We start from the raw sequence: 20,344 nt of genomic DNA, 5'->3' as shown, positions 1-20,344 counted from the left end.
AGCACTGGGCTCTAAAGCCAAAATGTTTGGGTTTGAGCCCTGGCTTTGCCAGTCACTATCTGTGTGACTTTGGGCATGTCGTTTATCTCTATGCTTCAGTTCCCCCATCTATGAAATGAGTATAACAGGGGCGCCTGGGTGGCTCAGCCGGTTGAGTGTCCAGCTTTGGCTCAGGTCATGATCTCCCAGTTCCTGAGTTTCAGCCCTCCATCAGGCTCTGTGCTGACAGCTCAGAGCCTGGAGCCTGCTTAGAATTCTGTGTCTCCCTCTCTCTCTGCTCCTCTCCAGCTCATGCTCTGTCTCTCTCTCTCTCCTTCAAAAATAAATAAAAACATTTAAAAAATTAAAAAAAAATGAGTAAAACAATACTACCTTATTTCAACATTACCAATAAATAACTTGTTATATGTAAAGGATGAAAAACTGTATTTTTATCATTATAATTGCTATTAGTCTCTGAGAGAATGGAAAGCAAGAAATCCAGTGTTCTAATGGTTTTTTCTTTCTTTTGCTTCTTTAAAAACGTCCTTAAATGGTCCAGATGGCTGCTTGTTAGCTACCTTAATCCTATCAGATAAAAACAAGTTTTTGTATCTCAGAAGTGAGAGTTGGAATTTGCCTAAGTCTGGCCTAGTCTGGTAACAGGAATGTCTAGGAAGGTAAAAAGTGAGATAGAAACAGATTCTAGGACCAAGAGAATTTCTTCAAAAAAGTCAGTCAAGGGGCACCTGGGTGGCTCAGTCAGTTGGGCAACTGACTCTTGATTTTGGCTCAGGTCATGATCTCACGGTAGTGAGATAAAGCCCCACGTTGGGATCTACACTGGGCTTGGAGCCTGCTTGGAATATTATCTCTCTCTCTCATCTCTCTGCCCCTCCCCTGCTCCAGAGCCCTCACACTCACTCTTTCTCTCAAAATAAATAAATAAACTTAAAAAGTCAGTCAAGATCAATAGATGTAGAGAAAGATGGAGGTCAATGAATCTAATTCCAAACGAGATTTCCCATCTATTTTAAGGTCTATTCCAAACTTCCTTAAGACAAAATCTAGCCTTTTAAGGCAAGTGCAGAGAAATGCTCCCTGGGCTTCCTTTCAGGGAATGTTTTAGCAGGTGCTGCATTCCACCCTGGAGGTGGCTGCATGAATTTGTGAACTGAGGTGACAACATTGACTCCCTCTGGAAGAAGAAATGCTGTCTCTACACAGGAAGCTTAACTGCAAAGGCACTACTTGAAAAGGGGAGGAGGAGGAGGAGGAAGAGGAGGAGGGGGGGAGGAGGAGGAGGAGGAGAGGAAGAAGGAAAAGAGAAAGCACAGCAACGCTGCTGCCAACCCAGTCACAGCACAGTTCAATATTCAGGTTAGAGAAAACAAGAACCATCTCCGCCCCCGGCCTCCACTCCCCCCCCAGAGTACCCTTTTCTCCTCTCCTTAAATGCTTGTTGAAAAATTCTGGGACGAAGTACAAGTCAAGAACGCGGTCGGAGAATTAGGGAGAGCAAGTGGAGGTGAGAAAGAACCTATATTCGGGTAGTTAGGAAAATCATGGATGGGGAGGGAGCAAGGATTTGGAACTACCTTAAGCACCGTCCATCAGGAAATCTAGGGATGTAGAAGGGTAGTAACTGGCCTTCCAAGTCTTCTGCATTTGGCAGATGAAAATCACATTGTCCGCCAAGTGGACTTTGGCACTCAGGCGGTATCAGGGTAAAAATCAGCATCAAGGAAGGAGGGAATCTTGAGTGAAAAAGAAATAACAACAGATCAGTCTTGGGTTCTTGTGTGAGGGGTTATGTGAAGGTAAGGCCCACCCACAGCATCAGCAAACGTGGAAGAACTGAGGGTCACTGTCGGCAGACGAGCCAGCCCCAGTTTGGGGTCACAGCCAACGGCTTGGATCTGCTGGTACCCTAGAATCTGCCCTGAACACAACGTTTAAGTTTCTCGGTTTGAGTCCTGCCTGTAGATTCCCGGCCGAGACACCGTCTTATTAAGCGCTCTCACTGCGCCTAGCTCAGAGCTGACCGCCGAGCGGTTCTCAACAACATCTGGGAGCAAAAACGGCTTTTTGAGGTTGGCGGCGGAAGGGCACAGGTTCTACTCAGAGTTGGCGTTCGACTGTGGCCTCGGACCAATTGCCAGCAAAATGCTCCCGATTACCCCTCGTCTTCCACCTTCTGCCCAGGTGACGTCGGTAAGCCCTGCAGGACCGGCCAGAGGCTAAGCGGTTAAGCCGCGTCCTTCAGGTGTCAGCCTCTCGATCCGTTTGGGAACAACAACCCCCAGAATCCCTTGTGCAGGGAGGTCAAACCGCAAATAAGATGGCTTCAAGAGGGTGGAACATACAGCAGTTTCCTAGTCCTTGGCGGTTTCTTTACCGGATATGTTTAAATAACCGAATCCCCACAAATGCACCACCCCGCTAACCACCTTCGAGGCCAAGGAGGCCACCGCAGCCGCTTTGCTCGCTCCGTCAGGGGCATCCTGGGAGTTGTAGTCCAGCCGGTGGCTTGCGCCGAACTACCTTTCCCATGGTGCACTGCGGTCGGGTGATTAAAAGTTCTTTTACAAAACTCTGTACACACTGAGACAACCCCCTCCTGGGTCCCCTTCTCTCCCACGACTCCTTCTCGTCTGTCGCGACCGGGCGGCAGCAATAGGAGGGCCTCGGCCCCTCGCCGCGCCGTCCCGAGAGGCACTTCCGGCGGCGGTTCACTTCCTGGTTGGGTGGATGGAGCCGGGCGGGAGCGCGCGCGGGGGAGGGGCGGCGGGTCAGTCTCCGCTGGGCGCTCCGGGGATCAGCTGGCGGGCGGGCGGGCGCCTAACGCGGCCCCGGCTCTCGCTGCAGCGCCGCCTCCTCTCCGCGTCGCAGGCCGGCCCCGCGGCGGTGACAATGTTGCAGGACTGGTAGCTGGGCGCCAGCCGCCGAGCCTTCTCAAGTGGGTGCCGCCGGGATGCTGCCTCGCGGGGCGGCGGGGAGACCGAGGAGGAGGGGAAGGCAGTGATCTGCTGGGTCGGCGCTGCCCGAGGCGGCCAGATCCTTCCTTTTTCCGAGCCGCGGGGACGGGGTCCGGCGCTCTGTCGGGATTTCAGCACCAGAATTTTTCTCGCTAGGAAAATGCATGAAGCGTTTCCCCGGGATGATGGCTTTTGCTCCCTCTAGGACTCAGCGGTTGAATTCGTAAGTGTGTTACTGATTCATCCTCTCTTCTTCTGTCATCACAGGTTTAAACTTACGCGAATCGCTCTCTTGAGGAGGAGGGGACCGCGGCGCGATTGACACGCATATTCCTATTGGCATCCTCCCTCAGCCCCCACCCCCACGGCCGGATTCGGGTGGCTCCTCTCCGAGCTGAAATCCGAGAAGAAATCCTTGGATCTCTTGTTTTCTTAGAAAAAAAAAAAAAATCCAGAAACCTTCGGTATTTTGCTTTACTGCTTCCTATTCTCAAGATGAAGAAGTTTTTCGACTCCCGGCGAGAGCAGGGCGGCTCTGGCCTGGGCTCTGGCTCCAGCGGAGGTGGGGGCAGCACCTCGGGCCTGGGCAGTGGCTACATCGGAAGGGTCTTTGGCATTGGGCGACAGCAGGTCACTGTGGACGAGGTGTTGGCGGAAGGTATGGTGGGACTCTTTCAGTGCGCCGTGAATTAAAATCTTGTGCTGATGCAGCAAGACTGGTTTCTAGTTGTTCAGTGTATGAATGGGTTTTGACCAGTTGACCCTCCCTTCCCCCTTCCCCCTTCCCTTGCTCAGTGAATCATTGTCCTTGAAAAATTTAAAACTGAGGTTTGGAAGTGACAGGGCTTATGGGGTGGAAGGACGTTGCTGGAAATTGTTTACCTCAGTGACCTTTTATTATTTTTTAAAAATTGACAAGCCAATTCTTGTCTGCCTCACTGAATTACAAGGATCAGAGGGAAAACGTATGTGTGAAAGTGTGAAGCTTCACATCAAATGTAGGGTGCTGGGCTTGTCATCCTCCTTAAACTTGAAATATTGATGTGAGGGCTGAAGGGTGGAGATGGAGTACCTTTAAGAAGGGAGAGGGGTTTCTCCTTCTACCCAACTTTCCCACTCCCATGAGCAGGCACTGGAGGAAGAGAGGATTTTCAAAGAATGGGAATATGTTTTTCTAATAGCCAAGGCTTCTTGGTGGATTTGACTAGTTTTGTTTCCTGACCCAACTGTAATCAGGTCCCCAGGATGTAGCTAAGATAACAGAAATTACACGAGATGAATGTGGTTGTTTTGAAACCAGTCCACTAGGCCCCTCTTCCTCCTGTTTTAGTTTTTATTTTTTAGCCAAAAGAATTACTTGAGAGTGACATCTGATTTTTATTTTTCTTCTGTTGGAGAAGATGTTATTTAGATCTGTGTAAATTCCCTACATGTGTGTTCATCTGTGTATCTATAGATATGTAAATATACGTTTTTTATCCTCCAGGCTTTCTGGAAATCTTTGCATGTCTCTTTTGGTAACCTTAACCTCGACCTTCATAATTACACCAGACTCATACTTTTCACAGCCCATTGCCTGCCTTGTGTGCTTTTATTTTTAATAAAAGCAGCAATTTCTTTGGCATGAAGCTATTCAAGCTAATTGAATGGGGCCAACCTGCTGTAGGTTGTGTTATCGGTTGAGAGGGGATTGGGGAAGGGGGATGCCACTGTTACTGCAACATGGTGGTTGTGGGGGGACAGTTTATTAGCTGGAGTGGAGCCTTTTTTGCAAGCTAAGGTTGAAGCAAGGGTCCTAACCTGGGCCTGGGAGATCCCTGTCATGGTGAGTGTTGTGGGCGGGTGGGTTAGGAGGAGGAAAAAGCTGTGTTTGACTCTCAGCTTGTGCAAGTACTGGGTTCAACCGGGCCCAGTTTTCTGGGGTTAGGGTGGAAGCCTTTACTTTAAAAGCACTTTAGAAAAAAAAAAGATCTGACAATTAATGTCCTTGTGAAATTGTTGCTCTTTTCCATTCTCAGCACTGCTCTAGCTGGACTTAATCCGGGGCCTGAGTCACTGTCCCTCTGGATCTTTCCTTGTGGGCTTTTGGTGCAGGATGGGAGATGCTTCTGTGCCCGCTGCCAGATCCGCACCCTTGAGTCTGATCTGTCTCTTTCATTCCTGTGCCAAAGCCCTTGACTGCAGTGGGATGGAGAAATGGAGAAGGAGTGTGTGAGAGAGAAATCAGGAGGAATGAGGGGCACAGAGTTCTTTCCTTCTCTTTGAATGGCCTCTGCTGACTTTATAGCCCGGGAGCATCTGGTTCAGCTAGGATATAGTCTCCTTGTACGTGGGGCTACCCTAAGCAGTACCTGTTCTCAGAATCTGAATGATGGGGAAGATAAAAGGAAAATTGGTCTTTGTCATCTAGGCTGTCCTCCTCTTCCCTGGAATTTATCCCTGAGAATTGCACATCACGCATTATGATATTTTTAAGTGGAACTTAGGGCTTGCAGCTCTGCATTTATTTATTTGTTCATTCAACAAGCAGTTATGGAGTGTCTTTGATGTACCAGGCACTGTGCTAGACCCTGGAGGTATGACATAAAACTAGATGCTAGAGTTTACAAACTACTTTGAGAGATGGAAAACAGCCAGTTAGAATAGAGTGATATGTGCTATGGAGATGAGCTTAGGGTGCAGCGGCCCTCAGTTTTAGAGAGCCAAGGATTGCTTTCTGCAGGAAGTGACTGACCAAATGAGTAGGAGTTATCCAAGTGTGGAGACAGCATGGACAAAGACTCAGAGCAGCAGGAGAGAGTCTCACGTAAAACTGGGTCTGGTGACATTGTTCTTTTTATGTTCTTTAACTGAGACTTTGCATTTGTGGCTCTTAGAAGTATATAGCTATGTAGGAGTCAGTATACAAAGTATTTACGTAGCGTCCACTAAGTAAAAAGGCACTGCTAGGTTCTGACAGGGATATGGGGAGTTCTAAAGGGTGATGTCTGCTTTTAAAGAGCTGTCACAATTTGGGAAGACAAGGCAGATACTCACACATACAGTATAGCACGGTTACCAGCAGTGTCTGTGTAGTCAGGCAGATCTAGGTTCGAATTCTGCATCTGTTCTTTACTAGCTGTGAAACCTTGGATAAGACTTTTCAAGCCTCTCTCAAATCTGTTTCCCTATGACAGTGGTTCTCGAAGTGTAGAGCCTGTATCAGGAGCATCAGCATCATCTGGAAGCTTATTAGAAATGCGAATTAGGCCTCACCCCATAAACCAAGAGTGTGGGGCTTTAACAGATTTCTGGAGAGATTCTGATGCAAGCAAAAGATCAAGAACCCTTGTCCTATGGAGTGGTTGTGAAGATTAAATGAAGCAATGTATATGAATTATTTAACATTTTTCAGGTGTTCAACGAGCGGCAGCCATTATTTGCCAGCAACATTACATCCTATATATAGTTCAGGGGAAGTGAAGGGGCATTGTGAAGGCTAGTTTGGCTACAGCAATCTGCAGCCATCCCGTTCCCTATTGTGGGTGGACAGAGTCAGATATTTTTCTGCAGAAGCCTCACTAGCTCCGTCAAGGGTCAATAGATATTTTAGGTAGCCATGTTCCTTCCTGTACCCTTTCCTTTTTGAGTGTCCAGGTGCTGCCCTAACCACCAGTCCCAGCCAGAGTTGTCCAAGGACAACTGTGCGAGTGCCCAGGACAGTGGCCAGGCAGTATGGGGAGGGTGGGCTTTAAACATAGACTCTTTTCCCACCACATCCCACCTATCACCCCTGTTTCTCTGATGTGGGTGTTGGTCTCTGCTTTATAGTGAGGAATGCAGGAACACCGAGGAGGAGCTGCTGTAGTAATAAAGGAGAACGTCTGGGCTGCCATCTCCATCAGCATCAGCACTGTTCATCTGCTTTCACTAACTAGCCACTGAGGGCTTGTTTGGGAGAAGTGAAGCCTCTACACCATGAATTCAGAAGGATATGGCTATCTCTAGGCTGGGTGTAGAGGGAGATATTTTCTCTTTAGCTTCCTTAGTAAAGATGCCATGATGACTTCCTAATCATGTCTAAGGTAATGGGCATGTGATGTCAAGGAAAGACTTGGTTTAAGCTTCCAGAATAAGCTCCATGGGAAAATAGGAGCAGTGCTCAGAGAAGGACTGAAGAGTAGTGCCTTTGTCATACATCCTTAGCTATGTGAGGCCTTATGTTCTAAGCTTTAAACAGTACATGTTTGTCGAATTCCTACTGTGTCCAAGACCACATTCCAGAACTGCATCAGTTCTGTATAAGGTGGGTCACGTGCCCTTGCAGAGCAGTTTCCTTACTTATACTAAAGGAATCCAGGTCTAGAGTTAACAAGAACTACTAAGTGAGTTTCCATACCAGTAAGCTGACGATTTCTCCTCCCAACATCACAAGGTAGTGAGGCTTAAAGGTGTGTGTGAAACGACCTAAAACAAACATATGTATACGTGTATGTATGTATGTGTATACACATGCATATGCAGCATAATTCTATTGTGTTGGTATTGATGTGATACATACATGTACTCATTTAGTGAATTTTCGTTAGGCCTTTGTGGTAGGCACTGCATTAGGTTCCAGAGCTACTGAGAAGAACAGGATGTGGGCCTGGGTCTTTAGGTGCTCACAGACCAACTAATAACCCCAAGATCAGTGGCCAGCACTTAGCATGGCTCTTGGTACATACTAGGTGGTAAAAAGATGTTATGCGGTGATAAAGAGAGGGCCTGAGGGTGAGGGTTTATAGATGATGTCTGGTTTGAACAGGAATGGAAATTGCCCAGCAGATGGTCCAGATGAGGGTTGCCCAATGCCTTCCCCGCAGAAAGAGGAGCATATGCAAGTGTGGAGTGGTGAAACAGTATGATGAGTTCAGGAATACTGACGAGTCCAGTGTTATCATTTGGGTTAGCACAAGTTTCCCTTCCAGAATCAAGGAAAGAAGGGCATAGAATGGTAGAAGGAAATTCTACATTTGTTCCCTGGCTATTCCCTTGCTGTTCACTTTCTTCACTTGCTGGGTTGTTGTTTTTTGTTTTTTGTTTTTTTTTTTTAATTTTTTTTTTTTAACGTTTATTTTTGAGACAGAGAGAGACAGAGCATGAACGGGGGAGGGTCAGAGAGAGGGAGACACAGAATCGGAAGCAGGCTCCAGGCTCTGAACCATCAGCCCAGAGCCCGATGCGGGGCTCGAACCCACGGACCGCGAGATCGTGACCTGGCTGAAGTCGGACGCTTAACCGACTACGCCACCCAGGCGCCCCAACTTGCTGGGTTTTTTGAGTAACCTTTGAGTAGCTCTCCATTATGCATTGCTACCCTGTGTGCCTCAACCCTGTGCTATTTGTGGGGCAAGGGAGGGGATAGTGTCTGGGAGAAGGATGGTCCTGAAGGTTCCGTGAGAGGCAGGCAGCTTGAAGGAGAAGTAGGTGGGGGAGAGGGATGACCAGTGTTAGAGAAGAGAGTGGACGGGGGAAATAATGACGATGATTGACCAGAGCAGAAGGTAGGTTGGAGAGAAAAGAGGAAATAAGGTTATGGAGAGCTTTAGTGCCAGGCAGAGAGTTAGTTACAAGCACCTGAGGTCTTCTCTGACGCAGACACCAGTTTGATCCCTCCCACTTCAGATGTCTTTGCCTGCTGGGAAGTCTGGTTTTTTAGTGGCAACTGCAGATTTTCAGGGGGTGGTTTGTGAATGGTGTCTTCTTCCTGGCTTCAGGCATGATGACGGTTATAGCTTTGCTAAATATAGCCAAATCTAGAATTCAGAAATGAAATCCAGAATAAGCAGTTAGTTGCATGGTCAAAGCCTTTCTTTTGGTCTAGCAAAGTCACACTCATTTAATGAGAGATGATGAAGAGAAACAGTTTCACGTGGGTTTTGAGTGGGAGATGATGAGGGGAGACGTATACTTGTACCTCAGTAGCTAAAACTGCACGTAGAGTACATGGGGACAGCTCGATAAACATTCATAAAGTACATACAAAACATTACGGCATCAGAGCAGTCGTTGCAGTGTTTGAAAGTTGACATCTCAGAAAGGGGACTAACACCACCATGTACCTTCATCTTGTACTCTTGCAAGGATAAATGCTTTCTAAGCCTGCTGAAGAAATAACTGTGACATCTGCATCTGAAAGAGCCAAACAGTGATAATAATAGAAATGGTATTGTCTATTGAAGTAGCATCTGGCACTGTGAAGTAGCAAAGAGTGGCCTTCAGTCTGCTTTTCTGGAGCCATTTTTTGGTGTGGTGGAAGGGGCACTGTAGTATAAGTGGGGAGGTCAAGGTTTGTTGGTTTGTTCATTGCCATATCCAGTAACTGTTCCTGAGCCCTCACTATGTGCTGGGCATCAGCCAGTGAGAAATAAGACTGCCTTGAGGAATTGACAGTGATAGCACTTGAGGTACGTGAGCCGATACCTCCAAGTGCAATAATGGAAGGATGTAAAGGGGGGGGGGGAACAGATAAGAGGCAGCCATGAATTTTGTGGGGTCAGGAATAGTCAGGAAAAGCTGAAGAAAGGGGATATTTGAGGTATGTCTTCAAAAACAAGAACTTATTACTAGATGGAAAAGATTGAGAGAATTTTCTAGGCAGAATAACATGGCCCAAGACAAAAGTTAGGGAAGTGCACTGCTTGCTGGGAGCTTTATGTGTTGAGATAGCATAATCTATTAGTGGTCCAGGGCTACATTGTCCAATAAAGTAGCCAGAGCCACATATGGCTGTTTAAATTTAAATTATCTAAATTAAAATATAACTTTAATTCTTCAGGCACACTAGCCACTTTTGCTTAATAGCCACATGTGGCTAGTGCCTATGATTTTGGACAGCACAGATAGAAGATATTTCATCATCACAGAAAGTTCTATTAGACAGTGTTGGTTTAGAGCAATAGTCTCTGAACTCTTTGGATAGAATGGCACTATCAGTTAAACATTTAATTTCTTCATTATATACATGCTTATTTATTTATGTCCTGCTATCATTAACTAATATCTGAAGGCACAGTATATACTTAAAATGAAATTCATCATTTTTGATCATAGATGCAAATCTGTCTTTTAAGTCCTCTAGATAGGTTTTGGTAAACTTCTTGTCATATTAGATTGTGACCGTTTGTACATCGTAATGTGACTGATGGAGAGTTAAGTATACCACAAATAGAATTGAGGCTCTACCATTCTCTTGTTCATGTATGCTTCTGTTATCTTTTTTTTTTTTTTAACGTTTATTTATTTTTGAGACAGAGAGAGACAGAGCATGAACAGGGGAGGGGCAGAGAGAGAGGGAGACACAAAATCTGAAACGGGCTCCAGGCTCTGAGCTGTCAGCACAGAGCCGGACGCGGGGCTTGAACTCACGGACCGTGAGATCATGACCTGAGCCGAAGTCGGACGCTTAACCGACTGAGCCACCCAGGCGCCCCTATTATCTTTAATCCAATATATCTTTGCAGGAATCTTTGCCCCTTGTTTGCTTTATGAAGATTAATTCACTTAAAACAGGTGTAATCAGTAAATCCACTTAACCAAGCACATGAACTGTGCAGCCCGTGCTTTGGAGCTTCCACTCTTTCCTCATTATTCCATCAGATTCATATGAGACATGTGACTGATATAGAGACTGGATGGCAGCACTAGTGTTGGGCCATCTAGTAAATAAAGATAAAATCTTATTTTCTAAGATGGAAATTAATATAAGTAGAGAGTCTCATATATATTTTTTTCTTCCCCAGTGGATTGTTTTGTGGCCCTCTGTTTGGAGACCACTGGTCTTGAGCAGTGGTTCTCACCCAACAGCGTTTATCCCGGGTGACATTTAATAATGTCTGGAGACATTTTTGATTGTTACAGGTGGGAGGTAATACTGGCATCTAGTGGGTATAGGCCAAGGATATTGCTGAATATCCTACAGCATACCCAACAGCTCTCCCTCCCTACCACAACAAGTAATTTTCTAGCCCAAAATGTCAGTTGTGCCAAGGTGGCACGCCGTGATGTGTTGACCAATGTGGGGAAAGAGAGAGGAGTCGGAGATGGCTCGGAAGGGTCTAATCTGACTTTAGGCAAATCCTTTAATTTTTAAATTCATTTTCTTAGGATCAGTGAGGCAGTAATCTTTCTTAACCTAATATGGTTAAAAATCTTTATGTCATTTTCTGTGTAAAATAGCTACTTCCAGAAATAAACCAGTAAACTAAAGGAGGTAGAACGGCAAGGGTTTGTAGGCTCTCCCACTGACTGAATATGGATTATGAGTTTTAGAAAATTCTCCCAATGTTCTCGTTGCTCATATCTGAGCAACCCCAAAATATTGTGGAAGCATTTTCTGACTTGAATTGCTCACAGGGAGGTTCAGTTGGGAAGGGTCATTAAAAATCAGAATGTTGTGAGAGAAGATGTAGATAATCCTTTGTACAAGGAAGAATTTTCAGGAAGAGTCTAGCACTTGCAATTAGGGATAGTGGGTTCAAGTTGTTTGACTTCTGTTTGCCAGTATGGCTTTGGGTAAGTAATTTAACCAATAGGAGCCACTGGTTCCTCATTTATAATAAACATCCTCTTCCTCTGAGAGGATGTAGGTATAGTGTAGAGTGCATGAGACAGCTTGCCAGGAGTAGCAAGGTTTATTGAGCATCTATGGTATTTTCAGCTCTAAGATGCTGTGACATATAGAAAAATAATGGAAGATTTGGCTCCTGCCCTCTTTGTTGACATAATGTGACCAACACACAAGAAACAAAAACGCCCTATAAGACAATAGGGTGGGTGGCGTAGTCTCTAAATTCTGGAGGTGTTGAGGGGAAAGAGATCAGTGAGGACTGAATTGGTTAGGAAGATTTTGTGAAGCTGGATTGTTCGTAACTGTGAGTCTTCTCTGGAACCCCTTCTTCGAGTAACCTTGTTTTATTTAGGGAACACATCTAGTTCTGCACGTTTGCATATGTTATATTCTTAGTAAAGTTGAAGTAAGTATTGCAACATTTTTGGTTTCTTTTGAGGAACAAAATTGCCTACATAAATAAATCATATGTTCTGTGCTTATAACCAAAGCAAAAAAGCCTTTTTATTCCATGTGATTTTGAATCACTCAGCAATACTGGCTGCAGTATTTTGTGCCTCCTTCCCCCCTCCGGTATCTTTATTATTACCAGTTTGCTATCTTTATTTTTAGTGTATTATATATACTTCAAACAATCTCAGTTCTTCTTTTGAGTTATGAACAATTGTTAGGAAAGAGGAGTCCTTCTTATGAACGAGACTTCCACCCTGGCAGAGGGCAAGTTCTTCAAGTTGGAACAAAGTTGAAAGAGTGCAAATCTGGAGCTTCGTTCGAGAGCTGCTGTGAGTGAATCAGCTTGAACACCATGGTCAGTTTTCTCCTTGGGTCCTGAGTTAACCTTGGCAGACAGTGGATGGCAATGCCAATTGAAGCTTTGTTATTTATGATTTCTGAAGAGCTGAGAGATTATTTATTGGATGCAAGAGTTTATGGCACATTATTATTATAGAAGGCCTAGCATAGCATAGCATTGATGTTAGATTATCATTTGTAATTATAATGATCTTAAATAATGATGCCTTTCATCTAGGACTTGAATCTTGGAGAAAGCAATATAATGCCATGTAATTTTGCTTGCTGCCTGTTTTTGAGGATGCTTACAGCTATTGTACTGGGGCTTTTAGGGTAAGAGAGAGATTGTTGTCCCTGTGCTACTGAGCATGAATTTGAGAACAAAACGGAGACTTTATTACCCTTCAGAAACAAGAAAAAAAAAAAAAAAGAGGAGAGGACTCAGGCCTTGTCAGCTGGTCCCCTCCTGGAGGACTGAGGGTTGAGCAGCATTTACAGAGGGGGCAGGTCTCCTGCTAGGACCCTCAAGTCATCATTTTCCCTGCTCATGAAATCTTGTTTGTTCAGGAAGTGCTGATTATCTTACCAGTTTGTTAGATTTGTTTAATTTCCACTTGCCTAGTCCTTCTCCTCAGACCTTTGTCCTCTAGTTTTAGAAGCCTGGGCCTCTTGGTGGTGGAGAGTGGGCAGTGTTGGGAGAAATAATTCCAACTGGCTTTTCAGCTATGGAATAATCTTGGTTTGACCAGAAGGAGTAACTCAGTAATGATTGGGGAAAACCTGCTATCCAGTACTGTCTTTCCTTCCCTGTCCCCCAGAATAACGGGGAACACTGTGATGTTCTTCTCAGGAGAAGACCTCCAAGGTTAGACCCATGTGCGGTGGTTTAAAAGCATGGGAATTGGGGGTAGGCAGCCCTTGGACTGAATCCTGGACCTGTCCCTGTGATGTTGGGCAACTAACATCCAGGCTTCTCATTTATAAAATGCGGATAATATTGTGGTTGGTTGTAAGGATTAGATGAAATTACGTAAAGCACTTAACATAGTGCCTAGCATATAGTTAGCAGTCTGCAAATGGTAACTCTTAACATTTGAGTGCATGAATTTTGTTTTAATCAGGCAGTATTTGCTTTGCTGTGTGAATAAGCTGGTGAAGTTAGTCATGGATATATATATATATATATATATATATACATATAGATGTATATATATGTGTAGATATATATATGTGTGCGTGTGTGTGTGTATATATATATACATGTAACTAATGTTAGTAATATATATATATTATATATAGTAATATATATATATGTATATATATATATAATATATGTATATATATATATATAAAACTATTAATCTAAAAAGTAGAAATGTAAGGTATGAGTATCTTAACTATATACAGGGACTCAAACTATTTAAATAAATGCTATATTGTGTAGATAGATACAGATGAGGAATAAAGATAAGAAAGAGAATCTCAGATGAATGTTGTGGTTTGATTTTTTTTTTTTTCATGCTTGAAAGCCACCTGTGTGTTGGAAAATTTCCCCAGCCTGTCATGTTGTGATTAGTATGAAGGGCCTCTGCCTCTCTGCCCCTGAGGAACACCTGATCCCAGCTGCCTATCCAGCTTCACATTCTTAGGCTCTAATATAGGTCGTCTGCTTCATTCAGGCCTGTGCACTCCTCCTCTCCCATGAATCATGGGTTTAGTTCTTTCCAGTGCTTTCCTCGTAGTGTTCCCTGTACCTGGGATCCCCTGCTCTGCCCTGCTCACCTACCTTACTCCCACCTAACCGCAGCACTTACCACATTTGATCCCTCTCTCCTTCTGTTCTGTGGGTGCTGGTCATACTTGCTGCCTTTGTGGACTGTTTGGGCCCATAATCCCAAAGTTGTGTTTTGCTATTTATTTCATTTGTATCTACTTTCTAGTGTTAGGTAATTTTTAGGAGGCAAGGTGTAAACCTTAGGTTTATTTTGTATCCAATTAAGGACTCTTAAATTTGAACACTGTAACAGAGGGTACTGGAGAATAAATTCTCAAATCTAGGTTTTTGGTAAAGTTGAAAAATAACAAAATTCAAAGCAAAATAGAACACCTTCCAGACTTCCTGAAAATTGTGTAAATTTCTTTACTGATTCAATTCAGTTATGGATGACTAATTCTATCAATCTCAAAAGTAGAGATATAAAGTATAAGTATCTTAACTATATAAAAGAATTCTTTTTTTTTTTTTAATTTTTTTTTCAACGTTTATTTATTTTTGGGACAGAGAGAGACAGAGCATGAACGGGGGAGGGGCAGAGAGAGAGGGAGACACAGAATCGGAAACAGGCTCCAGGCTCTGAGCCATCAGCCCAGAGTCCCACGCGGGGCTCGAACTCCTGGACCGTGAAATCGTGACCTGGCTGAAGTCGGATGCTTAACCGACTGCGCCACCCAGGCGCCCCTATAAAAGAATTCTAAAACGATTTCAGTGCTATATTGTAAAGATGGAGAAGATTAGGTCAAGTATCAAAAACTCAGAAGTTACTAAAATTTCTCTTTAAGCAAAGCATGCATTAATGTTCTAGCTTGTGGTGGTTGTTAGCCTGTGGTAAATTAGGACAGTGACTCTCAACTTACATTTAGGGTAGTGGGCATGGGAGCAGGGGACAGATAGGAAAGAAATACATAATCTGAAAAAGCACATACTAACCTCAGGCCTAGGTAGGAAAGGAGGGACCTCAAATAGTATGGGGAATGGTGGTATACCCTCTTTAGAGGCACATTGTAGTCTTAAGCGCTGGGGGGAGGGAGAGGATATGAGACTTTTATGTTTATCAGAGGGCATATTGTTTTTAAAAGGTTTGTAGGTATGGCACTAGCAGCTCAGTTATAAATTGAGTCTAGAGAGGTAGTTCCTAAAACTGGTCACTATACGTAGCTCTTAGAACATAGATAGGAACTCATTTCTCCCTGTTCTTGCTGCTTTCAGAGAGGAGTAGTGAAAAGGGGACTCGTCCTTAAGCCTTTCCTGGCCTGGTGGTTTGCCCTATGAGTTCTGTGACCTTGTTGAAAGATCAGCTCTTGGTGGCTCTCTGATCAATGATGAGAATTCACTTGAAAAAAGTTACTTTGGATAAGATAAACTTTCCCAGAAAATGAAGTATTTCTTTCTCTTTTAAAATAATAGTTTTAGAATATTAATGTTATGTTCATAACATAAAATGGGTCATGTAAGTGGCTCAGCCAGCAATTTTAAAGTGATTTGAAGGTGGTATGATAGAATAATGTCCAGGTCTATGCATATTCAAGTTCTGGTTTTAGGTTTAGCTCATCTGAACAAAGAGCTGTATAAAGTAAGGAAAGTAGATTGTGTAGTCTCCTTCTCAGTGATCTGGGACATGTGGGTTCCCTTCCGCTACTATGGTTTTCCTTATATAAATATGGAGATCACTGGATGACCTCAAAGATACCTTCTAACTGGAAGACATGATTTTCAAGTTCTCTAGTTTCTGTTGAGACCATTTGAGAGGGACAGTGACATGGGGTTGATTAGGCTGAAGTGTTAGACTTGTGTAGCTGGGACTAAGACAACCTTCTTGAGATGGGTTGTTAACCTTGGGTTATGTATGAGCCGTACTGGGATGTGTCAATATCAGTGAGGCAAAAGATCCCATTCTTTTTCTACTTACCTTTTTCCATATCTTTCCTTTAAACTAGAAAAATCAGCGTTCATAATTAGATGTTGGAGCTGAGAGGAAGCTGGGATGAATCCTGGCTTAAGTGACTGGGTGGATGATAATGGTGTCAACAGAATGAAGAAAGAACAGTGTATGAGGGAAAGAGGATGAGTTTGGTTTAGGACTTTTTAGCGTGAAGCACCAATGAAAATCCAAGTGTGGATATGGTTTAGGGCACTGGTGGATAGGACTGGCCTGGATTTTAGAGAAAAGTTTGGTGAGAGTTGTTCTATAACCACATGATATTAATGTAAAGTGAAATGGAATGAGATCTCACAAGGAGACTGTGTGGAAAAAGAGAGAAGCGGGCTGTGGGGAGGTGGAGGAAGAGGAGCACACCTGGAGTGATATCCAAACTCCTCACTCTGACCTGCAAACCCCTGCAAGAGCTTGTATCTCTCTTCACCTCAACCTGTGACTCTTTAGCAACAGTGATTCCCCTTTATTTTTTTGAGCATTTAACATTGTTTCCTCTTTGGCATCTTAGGCTTGGCTGGTCCCTTTGCCTGAAATCTTTTTTCTTTTCTTTTCTTTTCTTTTCTTTTCTTTTCTTTTCTTTTCTTTTCTTTTCTTTTTTAAGATAGGAAGAAATGAAGGAAGGAGGGAAAAAAGAAAAGAACAAAGGAAATACAAAAGGAAGGAATGAAATAAGGAAGGAAGGAAAGAGAAAGAGGGAAGGAAGAAAGATACCTGGATAGAAAAGTATATTAAAATCTATTTTTAAAATTAATTAATTTTTTATTGAAGTATAATTAACAGTTTCAGGTGTACAACATAGTGACTCAACAATTTTGTACATTTCTCAGTGCTCACTCACTGGTGGTGAGTGTAATCACCATCTGTCACCCAACAATGTTATAACAATATTATTGACTATATTTCCTATGCTGTTCGTTTATTTTATAACTGGAAGTTTGTACCTTTTGATCCCCTTTATCTGTTTCAACCCCACCCACCTTCCTTCTGACGGCCACCAGCTTGCTCTCTGTATTTAAGAGTCTGTTTTTTTGTGTTTCTTTGTTCATTTGTTTTGTTTTCTAGATTCCCCATATGAGTGAAATTTGCCTTTCTCTGTCTGACTTGTTTCACTTAGCATAATGCCCTCTAGGTTCATCCATGTTGCAAATGGCAAGATCTCATTTTTTTCTATGGCTGAGTAATACTCCAGTGTGTGTGTGTGTGTGTGTGTGTGTGTGTGTGTGTGTGTGTGTATACATATATATACATACACACGTATATATATACGTACATATACACATACACACACACATATCACATCTTCTTTATCCATTCATTTGTTGATGGACAGTTGGGTTGCTTCCATATCTTGGCTATTGTAAATAATGTTGCAATAAACATGGGGCACTTATATCTTTTTGAATTAGTATTTTTGTTTTCTTTGGGTAAGTACCCAATAGTGGAAATACTGCATTACATGGTTTTTCTATTTTTAATTTTTTTGAGGAACCTCCATACTGTTTTCCACAGTGCATGCACCAATTTACATTCCCACTAACAGTGCACAAAAGTTTCTTTTTCTCCTTATCCTTGCCAACATTTGTTATTTCATGTCTTTTTGATTCTAGCCTTTCTGACAGGTGTAATGATATCTCATTATGGTTTTGATTTGCGTTAGGATTAGTGATGTTTGCTGTTGAGTTTTTTTTGTTTTTTTGTTTTTTTTTACCATCTTTTCCTGTGTCTCTTGGTCATCTGTGTGTTGTCTTTAGAAAAAAATGTCTATTCTGGTCTTTTTTACTTGGATTTTTTACTTGGATTATTTGTGGTTTTTTGGTGTTGAGTTATGTAAGATATTTATATATTTTGGATATTAACCCCTTAGCAGATATATCATTTGCAAATATCTTCTCTCATTTAGTAGGCTGTCTTTTTGTTTTGTATGAAACGATACAAAGGTTTTTCACTGTGCAAAAGCTTTTTATTTTGGTGTAGTCCCAATACTTTATTTTTGCTTGTGTTTCCCTTGCCTTAGGAGACCTATCTAGAAAAAATATTGCTACGACTAATGTCAAAGAAATTGCTGCCCATGTTTTCTTCTAGGAGTTTTATAGTTTGAGGTCTCTTTAGGTCTTTAATGCCTGGAATGTTCTTCTTCCCGATCTTTCCATCGCTGGCTGCTTCTTGCCATTCAGACCTCACTTAAGACTCACCTCAGAGAGACCTTCCTTGACCATCCAATGTAAGGAACTCAATCATGTTTTATTCTGCCAGCTGGCCTGTGTCAGTTGATTCTTGCTTGTTGTGTATCTCCCTCCACAAGAATATCACCATCATGAAAACAGAGACCTTCACTGACTTGTTCCTTGTATATCCCCTGTTCCCTGTGTGGTGCCTGACACCTCTGAGGAACTCAGTGAAAGCCAGTTGAAGGAAAGAGTAAGTAGGTGAAGGAGGCAGAAGAATGATTGGAGATATAGATATAGAACCAGGAGAGAGTAAGTGATGGCAATGAATACTAAGTAGATTTAAAAGAAGGAGGGTGTGGATACTTTGGGGTGTTAGCAATCAGTAAGGTCATGATAAGGATGGAAGTATATTTATTGGATCTGGAAATACGAAGATTATTCATGAGCTTTGTTAGAGCAGTTTAAGTGGAGTGGTAGAGTGGAGTGGAGTCAGGAGGCAGTGAAATGAGAGAATGGGAAGTCAGTTGGATGCTGAGTCATGGAGGGATTTATTATTTTTAATGGTGGCAGAGTCTTGAGCACATTAAGCAGAAAAGTAGCTAGTAGAAAGAGGTTGGAAATATAGTATAGGGGGGATTATTGATAGAATAGGACTGAGAACATGGTGACAGGTCATGGATAGAATCCTCAACTCAGGTGCAGGAGAGGACTTTGAACAAGAGAAAGGGCATTCCATTCACTGACTTGGAAGGAACTGGAGAAAGAATGGATACAGAAGATAAGAAATTGGTAAGGTCTGACAGGTTGAAGGAGTTCTTGCCTCATGGCTTTTGTTTTCTATCGAATGCTGTGGGGTGGGAGTTGAATTGGGGTTTTTAAAGAGAGTAAGGAAGGACAGGGAGAATTTTCCTTAAGTCTATGAAGAGAAGAACCAACAAAGGATAAAATAGGAAAGTGGCCTGGTCATTTGGAAAGCCCATTCAAGATAAGTCACCATCGGAAGACCGGTTTCCTGACCCCTGAGGGTTTATTGATTTTGGAAATGTACTATTTTGTATAGGACTTTTTCTTTTTTCTTTTTGTTAATGTTTATTATTTTTGAGAGAGAGTGAGTGGGGGAGGGACAGAGAGAGAGGGGGACAGAGGATCTGAAGCAGGCTTTGTGCTGACAGCAAAGAGCCCAACGCGGGTCTCAAACTCCTAAACCATGAAATCATGACCTGAGCCAAAGTCAGACACTTAACTGACTGAGTCACCCAGGCATCCCTGGATAGGACTTTTTCTGAAACACATTATATATTTCCTGTCTTCTAGATTATATGTCACAGAGGCAGCATGATATAGGTAGAAAATATGCCTGATCAGAGCCTGTCTGGTGACCCCTACGCCTTACTCTGGACAGTTGCTTCCCTACCCTGCCTATCATGTTCCTTGTTCTGTAAAAGGAGATGATGATGAAGTTTCTTTCCAAGAATAACATCTCACCATCCTTTATTTCTCAAATACATTGTTACTAGATGTCTTAGGATCTTTGCTTGATGGGGGTTAGGCAGTTTGCTCCTGAATAAACTTGCACTGCTTTTTGAATTTCATGTTTGTGAATTTCATGTTTCTGGTTTCTTTCTTATGAGACTGTCCCTTGTTACCTCTCACTGCTATCTGCGTGCCTTCCTGAATTAGTGTTTCTCTAATTTGCCGCTTTTAATCTGCTATGGACTTGGAAACTAGATGACTAAGCCTATTCTAGAACCATGTGCAACAATGAAGAGGCTGTTAGTGAGAATTTGAGGGTCTTGTCTGTGATTAAGGGACATGAGCTGCTGACCATGGGCTTTGTCTCCTGTTGGCACAGAAATTAGTTTTTTGTGCCTTGTGTTCCAGAAAGGTTGAGTTCTGAGGAGATGACGAGTTACCACTTGATATTTCTTATTAATTAAATGTGCTTATAAGCATTTGTCTGAAAATGAGTATCGTTGAGTATCAATGCCATAGGGATTTAACCTATTTCCATTTTCCTTCTCACTTTCTATCCTTTCTTCTCCTCTCTCCCACCTGCCCTCCTCATACACAGAAATCCCTTCTCCACACTTCCAATGTAAGGCAACGTTCTAGGCACCATTATAA

At 43.0% G+C, this 20,344-nt stretch overlaps 2 protein-coding genes across 23 annotated transcripts in view; one reads left to right on the top strand and one right to left on the bottom strand.

Moving 5' to 3' along the window:
- The window catches only part of ANXA4 (annexin A4), a 160,855-nt gene extending 158,291 nt beyond the window's left edge, over positions 1–2,564 (bottom strand). The window contains exons 1-2 of one of the 3 annotated variants that reach the window (XM_023251733.2): positions 2,430–2,564; positions 1,578–1,736 (exon numbers count right to left, since the gene is read on the bottom strand). The gene's annotated coding sequence lies outside the window, so the exon portion shown is untranslated. Of the gene's footprint in view, positions 1–1,577 lie in introns of all 3 variants that reach the window. The other 2 variants (XM_045054334.1, XM_019827344.3) reach the window with 2 other exon arrangements.
- Positions 2,565–2,725: 161 nt separating this feature from the next.
- The window catches only part of AAK1 (AP2 associated kinase 1), a 166,157-nt gene continuing 148,538 nt past the window's right edge, over positions 2,726–20,344 (top strand). For all 20 annotated transcript variants that reach the window (XM_019827338.3, XM_011281115.4, XM_019827332.3 and 17 more), the window contains exons 1-2: positions 2,726–2,938; positions 3,225–3,615. In XM_019827338.3, the coding sequence (XP_019682897.3) occupies positions 3,453–3,615 (163 nt within the window). In that variant the 5' untranslated portion in view covers positions 2,726–2,938; positions 3,225–3,452. The remainder of the gene's footprint in view (positions 2,939–3,224; positions 3,616–20,344) is intronic.

This window comes from Felis catus, chromosome A3, assembly GCF_018350175.1.
Source record: "Felis catus isolate Fca126 chromosome A3, F.catus_Fca126_mat1.0, whole genome shotgun sequence".
Lineage (NCBI taxonomy): Eukaryota > Metazoa > Chordata > Mammalia > Carnivora > Felidae > Felis > Felis catus.
The sequence above is the reverse complement of the archived record's forward strand: the minus strand, read 5'-3'. Positions and strand labels throughout refer to the sequence as shown.